The sequence below is a fragment of the Diabrotica undecimpunctata genome, chromosome 4, assembly GCF_040954645.1.
Source record: "Diabrotica undecimpunctata isolate CICGRU chromosome 4, icDiaUnde3, whole genome shotgun sequence".
Taxonomy (NCBI): Eukaryota; Metazoa; Arthropoda; class Insecta; order Coleoptera; family Chrysomelidae; genus Diabrotica; species Diabrotica undecimpunctata.
The window spans coordinates 13,857,856-13,870,685 of NC_092806.1; the positions used below are offsets into that span (position 1 = coordinate 13,857,856).

A 12,830-nucleotide genomic window follows, 5' to 3' on the forward strand; every position below is an offset into this window, starting at 1 on the left:
CTTGCCTGACTCTATCGAAAGCCTTCTTGTAGGCAGGCATGCAAAAACATCACAGCTGATATCTCTACACTTCTGAAACAATACCTGCAAGCTAAATAAAGCTTCCCTCGTACCAACTTTGTTCACAAATCCAAACTGATTGGGCGCAATTTGTTCCTCGCATTTCCGGTAAATTCTTTTGTGGATGACTTTTAAAAACAGCTTCAGCAAATGGCTCATTAGGCTTATGGTCCTATAGTCTTCACAAACTATTGCTCCTGGTTTTTTGGGCATTGGTACGAACTTCGATTTGAGCCACCAGATCAATTAGACAATTGCAAAGGATTATGTCATACCTACTACCACAAAGCATAAACTATGGTTCACTGACGGTATTTGGAGTATAATTCAGTGCAGGACAGAACATAAAATTAGATCTGGTACGGATAATGAATACTAAACAATTTTAAAAGAAGTAACGTGTCGATATCGTAAAGATACTGACGCAAAGATATTGATGCGATATATCGGTATCGCAAAGTAATAAACTCCTCAAAAACCACAACTCTAGTTTTTAACCGTTAACATGGATATAAAAATCTTGATAGTTATATATATTTAGGAAGGGAAATAATTATTCAACTGAAACAATCAAAAGAAATTAGAAGACGCTATGAACTTGCCAGGACCTTTTGTTGACATGAAAAAAATGTCTATGTCATCCGAAGTTAGCCATTTAGGTAAGAGTTCAGAAAGTGCTGTTTGATCCTTATTACTCCATAAAGCAGAAAGATTTAAAAAAGCTGCGCCTGTTTGAAATGTGGCTTTACAGATATGTGCTAAGATTCAACTAGACCAGTACAACGACTAATGCAAAAATCTTAAGGAAAATGAATATTCAGTCACAACTAGTCCAAACTATTAAGATGAGGAAAATACAACATATCTTGGTGGGATAGATATATGGAAGAAAAAGTATAGTTTACTTTGAGCGAAGCGTTAATAATTGGATGGAGGAATGAATTTATAAATATTTTTATTATCAATAAAAGACCGATCGGTAGGTAATGGACAGTGGGAGTGTGACGTCACAACTGTCAATTACTTTCCAAACAAAAGTTGAAATGCATAATCTCAAGACTTTTTAATTTCTATAAAGTTAACATTTTGCTTCCTCTGCTGCTTTTTCTTTTAAGTATAGTGTTTTTACGATAATACCATCATCAATTCAGTGTTCTATTTCTATGAAATATAGTTTAAAAGTTTAAATTAAAGACATTCTAACCTTACTTTATTGATACATGCATTTTATTGCTATTTTTATAAAACAACATGCTTTATTATTTACACAACCTTGTAAAATTGTTGTAGTAACTATTAGAATACTTAGATATTGCAAAAAGCGGAAAGATTCTGTAAAAAAAAATGAAAAAATAACGAAAAATACAAATTATCCACACTAAACAAGGTTTGTTTGGAAAGTGTAACTGACAGATGTCAATAAAATCTACGTCATCACTTCCACGGTCCATTATCAAATACGTCTTTAAACTTACAGTCCATGGTAGATATGTTCTGAGGAAAAGAGTCCAAACCTATAGTACCAAAAAGTTTCATTTACCATAAACAAACACAAACTTTAATATTTTTGGTACATCTAACGATGTGATAGTTTGAAATAGTAAAATTAATAGTAGAAAGAAATATTGAACGAAAGAGAACTCATGAGTCGAGGAAGTATTTTCTGAATAAAGAGTTTTTGTCAATAATATGGAGTCAGTACAAGGACACTTGTCAGGAAAGCAACAAAATCTGTATATTGCTAACTTAAAAAAATTTAAACGATGTTTGCTTCACTAACCATGTAACGATTAAAGTTAAAATAATAAAACTATAATAAAAATATAAGATCGTTCGATACAAAGATAGAATGAGATTTTAACTTACTTTTGGCGAAAAAATATTGATAAACAGACAATCTTCTTGCCCGGCTACAGTATCAGATGTCATTTGAAGACATATTTCGCGTTCTTCTGTTGCGTCGATGACGCCATTCCACGGCAGTTTGGGTTTCGCTATCTACAATAAACGAATTTCATAACTAACCATATCAACTAGTAAAAATGTATATATCTATATAAAAAGCTAGGACGACAAGTCACACGGTTTGTCCGGTAGGGTAACTACGCCATCTAGAAAAGAAATCTGAACTACCAACCTCTGGAATTTCAATCTATTGAGTCAATCATATTTTGTTTTTAAAACGATACGTTTAATAATAAAACTAATAATATTGCATAATAATGTAAATAGCAATACGATTCTATGTATAAATGTCCTCCAGATAACTATCTGTTATATATAGTTATCCTCCAGATAACTATCTGTCAGATAGGACAATATTTATCTGAAGGTAAAAAGACCGGCCCTTTCATGCAGTTTACTATTTTAAAAAATTAATTATTGAAAGGTTTGTTGATCCTAAAATATTAACTGCAAATTTGGTGATCGGTAAAAAATATAGTACAAAACTCGAGCTTTTTCAACAAATGAATTGCCAAACTAGAATTGCGCTAATTTTTTAACGTAGATCGATTTCATAAGACGACTTTACGCAAAAGTTCAGCGATTCTATAAAAGTAACTTATTTGTTATGAAAGTTATACAACAGACCAAAATAACATTTTGTTGTCGTCCTAGCCTTAAAATAGGAGGAAGACAGAAAAAATTACTATTTAAATGAAAATAAGCCACAATTAAAGGTTTAAGAAAGTGTATTGACGTTTCAATTTCCACTTCGGAAATCGCTCTCAAAATACAAACATTAGTTTACATAAATACATCACTAATGTTTGTATTTTGAGAACGATTTCCGAAGTGGAAATTGAAACGTCAATAAACTTACTTTAACCTTTAATTGTGGCTTATTCTCATTTAAATAGTAATTACTTTAACATGCCACAAGAAAATAGCTTCAGAACAATATAAAAAAAATTGAAGTGAGTGTAGGTGGCAATTGATTAAATCTTCCGTCGACGACGGGCAAAATTACTAGTAATATATAACTATTTTGATTTATATTTATCTGTATACTTACTTGAAATCTGTTTTCATTGATGGGTGGTTCCGCAAAGGGAATTCCTTGAAATGAATATAGTTTTACTCCAGTTATTGTCGTTCTTGTTTTTCCTTTGACGGTTCCTAATGGAAGTTTAACCAAAACATCTTCCCCGTTCTAAAATTTGTTAATTTGAACATTGTAAAATTGTGTCATTTTGTTTAAGGATTATCAAAAAACTATTTTACTTTCTGAAAAGAAATATAAGAACACCAGTTAAGAGAAAACAACAAGCAGAACGGGAGTAAATGATAAAAAGGTGCTAAAAATATCTAAGGAGACTATATCAAAACAGGAAAGATGCTGGATTAAATACAACAGAATTTGAAAGTGTAGAAGAGCAAGACGAAGGCATGAAAACATTATTACATGTAGCATCATAAGATGAGTTAGGTGGAATAGAAAACAATATAATTAAAAATAATATTATGGTGGAATCAAGAAATTGAAAAAGAAATAGAAAAAAGAAAAAATGACACAATCACCCAAGTTTGCAAAGTAGAAAACGGAATAAAATATTCCAGTCCAGAAGAACTATATATCTGGAACGCAGAAAAAGTAGAGAAATTTGGATGACACTAAAAAATATAAGAAAAGAAAATGCCAAAGACACAATTTGCTAATACTGCCTCAAACTTCGAAATAGTACTTTAAAAAAATGCTAAATTTTCAGCTTAATAAAAATACAAACGTCAAAAATATCGTCCAAGAATCCTCGTGAGAATAAATTTGAATGGGATGACGATAGCATGTAAATCACTAAATAACGATAAACCACTATGTTCAGAAAATATAGTAGGACGAAAATATATTCTCTATTGACAGATTTATTTCGAACTTGAATGAATAAATCAACAAAGATATATTTTGGAAAGAACTGAAGCAAAAGGAAAAATATTCTTAGCAGGCGATTTTGATAACAGATTGTTAATTTTCAACCATGCTGTTTTATTTAATATAAAGCTATTACATAAGAAGTCGCTTAAGAGAGTGCGGCAATTAGTTGACATTTCTTCGATGCATTTATAAGCGTTAAGACAGCTAGGGCTACCCAAGAATTCATGGAACATACTCCTTATTCATATTATTTCTAGCAAGTTCAACAAATCGACTTTACACGCGCAAGAGAATAGCAAAACACATAATGAGATTCCTAGTTTTGTTTTTAAAATCAACGGAGGACCTCTTAGAATTCCTTGAGGTAAATCAAGCTGAAAAGCAAAATACAAGAATCATTTCTCAAGTAGGAGCATATTCACGGAATTCGAAATATTTACAAAACATTCGCGGTCTATACTCATCTCAGGGAACTTTAAACAAAGCAGAAAGTACACAGTGTTGCCCTATTTACAAAAGGGTACACACCATTGATCAATGCGGCGAATTTTTAAAATTTTCATCTAAGGAAAGACTTGATAAAGTAAGAATGGTAAATCATTGCACGAAGTGTCTTAAACCTTGACATTTCTATAAGCGGTATAGACTGTCAACATGCAAAAAATGCGATTCAAATCATTTATTGCATCCAGATAGGTCAAGCGAGCAGAACACAGCTTCAGTTCACCAACCGGTAGCAAAATCGAGCGTAATTCAATCTGTAGATAACACACAAGGTATTCTAAATACTACCAACTTGTTAGTTTCGGCGGTTAGCGCTACAGATTGAACTATATCGTCCACAGTATTAGTTAACATTTTTGACGGAGAAGACAAGGCGTACATGATGTGAACTTTATAAAATTGCGGTTCAAAAAGCTCATTTATAACCGAACATTTATACGATAAACTTCGAGTAAAAAATACAAGCGCGAATCTGTCGGTTATAAATAATAAAAAAAACTCTCTTTCGATATAAATGCAAAATAAATACGATTCACATAGCGTAAATTTTATTCAAATGATCCTGAAATATTAACCGATATACAGGATACATAAACTACAGGTTCAGTTATTCAATTCGGTGAAAAACGGATGCGAAAACCTTGGGATTATTATACTCACCGTAATCAGATACTCTGTTTGATACCATGAATTCATCTCTATACCATATAATTCCAAAGCGAACTTTATTATCGGACATAGCTTAAATTTTTGATCCCCTTGTTAAGTGCGTGTACAATATTAGCGAAAATTAGGTTGCAAAAACTATGGCCAGAGCGTTATTTATGGGATAATATCCCATACCTAAGCATTTAGCGAAAAATTATTTACAGTTGGGAAATAACCTGGGAAATTTAAACAATTTAAAAATACCTCAGTCTGTTATATGTTCTCGTGAGGTCATCGGTATGAGGTCAAAATAATGAAATTAAGCGTTTGAACCAGAAAAGGTCTCTGGAAAAAACTAGTAACCTTATAAATGTATCTCCATTTCTTGATGATAAGCCATCTACCTGCCCAACGTCTCACAGGTGGGCCACGGTTTATTGTAACAGGTGTAGATTATTCGGGCCCTTTCTTAATTCGCGATAGAAAGGGTCGAGGCTGTAAACTGATTAGAATTAGTTACGAAACTGTCTAAATAATCATTTCTGTTGGCCTTTAAAAGATTTATTGTGCGAAGAGACAAGCCTCAAAGGATGGTTTCGGATAATGAAACAGCACACAGTAGCACACTCTCACAATAAGAGAATCCTTAATAAAGGATAATATTTCGTGGTCTTTTATAACTTCATATTCTCCACATTTTGGCAGACTGTGGGAAAGCAGAGTAAGAACAGTTAAGCAAAATTTACATTAAGTTTTGAGAAACACGCACTTAACGTTTAAAAAATTTTATTTGTTGCTTGTGCAAACTGAAGCTATAATAAATTCCTGACCTATTTATCCTTTATCCTGCTATCCAAATAATCTCTCTACAATAACTTCTGCATATTGTCTCATTGAAAGACCACTTACTACTAATGCAGATCCAGATTTGCGTCATATTCCAGTTAATCAGCTCTCCAAATTCCAGCATACTTAGCAGCTTTCTCAGCATTTATGGTAGCAATGGAACAAAGAATATATCTCCGAACTACAAAAACGTACCAAATAGACTACTATCGAAGAAGAAGTTGCGGACCACGCATTAGTGCTGATAAAAGAGGACAATTTACCTGCATTAAGGTGGAAGTTAAGTCGCGTGATCGAACTTATACGCGGCAGTGATGGTATAACCAAAGTTTTCAATATAAAGACAGACAATGGTATAATTACTTATTCTTTCTCCAAAGTGTGTCCGTTGCCCATTTTTAGGACTAAGTGCATTGCAAAACATTCAAACAGATATGATAGCAGTTTATTTCGTTGGCAGCGTTTGTCAAGGCGGGGTCATGTTCACGCCATTATATGTTTTGAGTGAATTTCATACATTTTTTACAACTCGGCAACACAGCAGTGTCTGGGGACGATATAAATAAGCCATATGCGTAGATTAAAACCAAAACGAGTCGCAAGTTACAAATTCAAGTGGAACGAACGCCTTACCGTCAAATATTCATGTATTTATTGTGTTAATTCAAATAAAGTCCTTTTTTCACACGGGGTTTGACTGTTTACCAGCGTAGTAACAGTAGCAGTAGTAACATTGAACTTCTTCTTTACGTGCCATCTCCGCGACGAAGGTTGGCAATCATTACTGCTATTCTAACTTTTGACACTACAGCCCGAAAGAGTTCAGTTGAGCTACATCCAAACCATTCTCGGAGGTTTCTTAGCCAGGACATTCTTCTTTTACCTATGCTGCGCTTTCCTTGAATCTTTCCCTGCATTATTCGTTTTAGGAATTCATATCTGTCACCTTTGTGTTATATCTGTGTTATATGAGTCAGATATTGTAGATTTCTTATTTTGATGGAATCCAGTATCTCCCTGCTGTTCTCTATTTTTCTTAGTACTTCTTCATTGGTTATTCTGTCTGTCCAGGAGATTCTCAGCATTCTTCGATATGTCCACATTTCAAATGCTTCCAATTTATTAAGACATTGCTTATTTAAAGTCCATGTCTCGACACCATACAAAAGAACAGAAAATACATAACACTTTAGTACTCGTTTTCTAAGATTTAGGTTGAGGTCTCTACAACATAATATTTGTTTCATATTATTGAACGCACTAGCCTTTTTCATTCTAACTCTAATTTCTTTGGTATAATCGTTTGTTTCATTAATGTTTGTCTCTAAATGGTTATAATTCTGAACTCTTCTATCGTCTTATTATTTAATTTATGTGTAGATTTATGTATCTAATATTTTCCTTTGATATAACCATGAATTTTGTTTTCTTTATGTTTAGTGAGAGACCAAATTTTTCACTCGAACCTTATCTAAAATTCTTTGTAGATCTGTAATATGTTCTGCTATTAGTATTGTATCATCAGCCTATCTAATTTCACTTATGGGTAGGCCATGTATTTTTATGCCTGCTACTTCATCTCCTAATGATTTTTTGAATATTTCCTCAGAGTATGCATTAAACAGTGATGGCGACAAGACACAGCCCTGTCTAACACCTCTTTTGATTTTTATTTTATTAGTTTTCAAATTATTTATTCCTATGACAGCTTCTTGTTCATAATACAGATTATTTATTATTCTTATATCCCGTGTGTTGATGTTTTTTGTCCTCAGTAGTTTTATTAACGGATTATGTTTCACTGCATCTAATGCCTTGTTATAGTCTAGGAAGCAGACATAGATGTCGTGTTTTACTTTTAAACATCTCTGTATTAACACATTTACCGCATATAATGCTTCTCTGATCGCAACATTGTCTGGCGTTTTTTTTTCGGTATAGTCACGAATGTTGATAGATGCCATTCTTTAGGTAGTACCTTTTCTGTATATAATATTAAATAATTCGACAATAACATGTATATTGCAGTCGGTAATATTTCAGTATTATTGCAATATTTCTGTCGGTATTTCGTCTGGTCCTACTGCTTTCCCAGTTTCCATTTTTTTAATTGTGTGTTTTATTTCACTTTCTGTTATTTTTGGTCCAGTCTCTTCAACGAATATTCATTATCTATTTTGTCTCGTCTGTCGTTAAACAGCTGTTCTATATAGTTTGCCCATACCATCAATTTGTTTTCTGTATCCATTACAGTGTCTCCCTTTTCATCAACTAGTATATTTTGTTCGTATTCTGGTCTTCTAGTTAATTCTTTTATTTTCCTGTGTAAATTGAAGCTGTCATGTTTATTTTGTAGCGTTTCTATTTCATCACATTTTTCTTTTGCTATTCGAATTTGTCGACGTATTTCGTTTTATGTTTGCTGGTACAATGATTTATTTTTGTCCTTATATATACTCTTCTTTTGTTCATCAAGTTTCATTTAACATTCAACTAACGATCACTAAAAATAATGGCAATAAACTAAGAATCACACAGAAGAAAATGGAAAGACCAATATTAGAAATTTAACTTACAGATCGCTTTTAAAACTTTTCGAGAGATTCACAGAAAAATGGGAATAAAAAACATCATAGAAAAACATATCAAGGGTAAAATGGAGATTTGCAGGACATGTAGCACGTCTCAGCGATGATAGTTGAGCTTAGAGATTCTTGGAATGGAGACTCCGTGAAGATAAGAGAAGCCTGGAAAAACTACCGATACGATGGATAGACGACATATAGAAGATAAAGCATAACTCGATGCAACTTGCGCAAATGAAGAAGGCTTATGTCTAGCAGTAAACGCGAGAAGCTACATGCTGATAATGGGAGACAAACAGAAAGAAGGTAACATAAATAATATATCTATTTATATCCAGCTGATATAGTTGTCAAGAATTGAGCACCCTTAAGCAGTTTATCTATCTATATTTGATAATTATTTAAACGAAATGATTAGTCCCATCCCAACTTTAAAATATATTATTATGCGATTGCGATAAGTGGAGTGCCGAACAAAAAATATGTATTTATCGAAATACTAAATAAGAATTTAATAAAATGCCAAATTATGTGTACCTGTCGACTAATTAAAACAAAAATTACGAAACAAATTTTAAATGGGTAGATCTAGATTAGATATATTATGCACAAAATCAACAAATCGTTCTCGTACTTAAGAAAATAGTTCACAAGGGAATATAGTCACATAAAGCCCAACAAATAAAAATAATTCATACTATGGTAAGTACTCCCAGTAGTACTCTAATCAATTTACTGAAATAAAACTTTGTCAACAGTTCTTCTGGAAACTAATTTAGAATAAAAAAGAACTACTAGTTCTATTGCAAAATTTTAATCAATAAATTTACATAAAAAGAAAGATAATAGGCATATAAATATTGAATAATTTTTTTTAAAAGACACATAGGGAGACTTATCTACAAATTTATTTACATTGTTAAAAACTTACCACTAAACTGAAGGATATATAAATTAGAAATACGGTTACAAAAGGAAGGAGCGACATTTTTATTGCCCTCACAAAATGTACTCTAAAATGATTCAAGCTATGAAGTATTTTATTTATAGTTAATTCATCCACTCGAAAAATATCTTGATAATTTATTTAAAAAAAATTATCAGATGCTCGTGCTACCAACGTTAATTATTGTTACATATTTCGGATGTATATCAACTTAAATAATTATCTAAAGTCCATTCCATGAATATACGACTGTTTTGAATTTGATATGAAAGTATCGATTTAAATGGTCCAATGTGCTGAATTGTACAATAGTTAATTTTCCAAATTTTTAAAATACGGTTGTAAGTGATGACATTGTGTACATTTATCTAGTAGAATAATCAATTAGTAGTAAAAATACAAACAAAATTAAAATTACGAATTATCTCATTCTCTTAATATTGCAAAACTATTATCAACCATCAGATTCACAGTCATCGCTATCCTCATTCGGATGGTAAAAGTATAACAGAATTAACTGCTTCGATGCGATCTTCACAAATCCACATTCTTCATTTATTATATCTTTGCATTATTTTACACTTTTTTCCCAAATTTCAGGAATGACAGTATTTAATGCTTGTTGCCACGTTTCCAAGACTCCTTCGATCCTATATCCAATATGGTTATCGTAATAAGTTTTGCATATATTCTAAATATAATAAAACGATGTGTAGAGCCCTTTTGGTACTCTCTTTGTTTGTTTTTTTCTATCTAAATATATTCGTTATATCCTTACCTCTTATTTGCCATGTCACATGTTAGGATTAGATCAGTTTTTCATTTTGTACTCAGCCTGAGACCTTCTGTAAGTCAAAATTTGTCTTATAGTAAATTTATTTTTATCTATAGTGCCCTATGATATCTCTTATATCGCTATACGTTTATTATTAATGAAGACACTGTGTAGTGCCTTTTTGGTAGTAGCCTTGTTTGTTTTTTCTATCTTAATATATTTGCGATATCCTTCCCTTTCATTTAACGTTTCACACGCTCCAATCGGAGGAATAACAAAGGATATATTATGTAATGCCCTCTTAGCAATGCAGCATTGTGTTTTTTTCTGTCACATTCGCTACCCTCTCTTCTTTCCAATAATATATCATACGTCACGATCCGATGAACTATTCTACACCCACCACAAAATGAACCTCAGCATTTTCTTATATCATATTACATGCTTAATGAAGCAGAAACGGTATAGAAACGTTTTTACAGGTTTTTATTAATTTACCTTTTTTACTTAATTTTATTTAATTGTTATTTAATTTTACGTAATTCTGTTTAATTTGATTTAATTTTATTTAATTTTATTTAACTTTATTTAACTTTATTTAATTTTATTAAACACAGAGGACAGAGGAAGAACCAGCTTTACACGACAATTTATTTTACTTTGGAAAAGATAAAACCACTAGATGGATGAAAAGACCGCGCGCGAAGAAGCGACGCACTGAGCCACATAACCTTTGTACACGTCTCTCAGGAGTAATACATGAAGTACGACTAGCTAAGTTACATATAGAATGTTGAAGTCAGATATTTTCTGATAAATACTACAAACTCAAGGAATTCATGGGTCTTTTATATCTAGCAGGAACTTTGCAAGACAACAAAATAATGTTAGAGGATCTCTGGGGTACAGATGGGCATGGTTATGAGTCTCAGAAGGTTCAAGTTTTTTATGAGATGCCTGCGTTTCGATGACCACATCACAAGACCCGAAAGGAAACCTGTTGACAAGATTGCGCAAACTCGTGAACTCTTCGACGATTTTGTTCATAATTGTAAACATAGCTATTCACAGTGTGTGACTATTGACGAAAAAATGGAGGTCTTTAGGAGACGTTGCAGGTTTAAACAATATATCCCTTCAAAGCCATCCAAATACGGAGTAAAAATTGATGCTATGATTAAGAATGATAAAGAAGATTGGCACAACCTATTTATAGAACAGGGCGCAATATAACTGCAGATAATTTGTTTACAGATGTGCAACTTGTTACCGAATTAAAAAGTAATAGACTGTCGTATATTGCACAATAAAAAAAAGGGAACTGCCAGTAGATCTGCTAAATGTAAAAGGGCGACCACCACAGTCAACTATGTTTGGTTTTGGAGAACACTCCACTATTATTTCCTACGTACCAAAAAAGAATCGAAATGTTCTTGTTATATCTTCTCAGCATTACGATGGTTCCATAGATCAAACGTCAGGACAAGCTACGAAAACAGACATGATCACATATTATAATAAAGTCAAGTCAGGTGTCGACGTTGTCATAAGCTTTGCAAGCGTTTACAACAAAAGAGAACCACGTTCTCTTTCTGAAGCGCTCAGCAGATTTAGACCAACGGAAGAGCCCGATGAAGAAGCTGGACTAGTGGCTGCAGAAGATGTAGCTCAAACAAAGCGTCGTCGCTGTGTTTTATGTGACACATCACGAAGGACCAGGTTGACCAAAACCAATTGCAAGAATAATTGTAAACGATATATTTGTGGCGAGCATACAACCCCAGTTTGCACATGATGTCACTAAAGGTTACATTAACAAGAAGATTCAAATGACACATAAGTGACAGATCGCCACGGTAATAAACTGAAATAAAGATTTTTTTTGGTTTGAAATGTTTATAAGAAAATAATATATTTTATGTTTGCGTCATATAGGAAGGCAACATTTTATTTTTACCAATTTATAATGTAAATACTTAAGTACTTAAGTTATATTTCTGTGTAAGTTACTGTTTTTTTTATAATATATAAATGTTTTAGATTCTAGTAAAAGAATAAATTATAAAAATAATAAAAAACACAACTAAAACACCACATATATCTGACTGCATGTTAGTAAATTTTATAATCACGTATCAAACAGATACACTGTGACCGTTGCTGTCAATAGCTTTTTACCCGTAAGTCACGTCTTCGGATTTACGTACACAAATAGTTTTTTTGGTTAGACGGAAGGTTAATCTTATTTAGTTTAAAATTTATTTTATTTTGGTAAAGCTTTTGCAAGGGCATTGCATCATATCTCCCGATTTTGACGTATGAGGTGTCATGCAACCAGTATGCCGTTGTGGCAACGTTCACTAATAGACATCTGTCTGCTGTGCCACGTTCATTGTTAGACATGGAGCTCCAGCAGCATAATTGTTGATTTTAAAAAGGCAATGAAACACGGCAATGTGAAACACATGGCAATTCTCATCATTCATTCTGCTGCTCGGAGATCGTATGATAGGATGCCAAAGAGGACTTACACATACCATTTTATTAAAACAGACATAACAAAGTAATTCGTCATTTAAAATTCTTTAATTT

The 12,830-nt window shown here is 32.5% G+C and overlaps 1 protein-coding gene across 1 annotated transcript in view; it reads right to left on the minus strand.

The window, feature by feature from the left end:
• Nucleotides 1-9,579, minus strand: part of LOC140439206 (esterase E4-like) — a 28,161-nt gene extending 18,582 nt beyond the window's left edge. Inside the window, exons 1-3 of the mRNA XM_072528959.1 lie at nucleotides 9,449-9,579; nucleotides 3,077-3,214; nucleotides 1,927-2,058 (exon numbers count right to left, since the gene is read on the minus strand). Coding sequence (XP_072385060.1) covers nucleotides 1,927-2,058; nucleotides 3,077-3,214; nucleotides 9,449-9,505 — 327 coding nt within the window. The 5' untranslated portion in view covers nucleotides 9,506-9,579. The remainder of the gene's footprint in view (nucleotides 1-1,926; nucleotides 2,059-3,076; nucleotides 3,215-9,448) is intronic.
• Nucleotides 9,580-12,830: the final 3,251 nt, after the last annotated feature.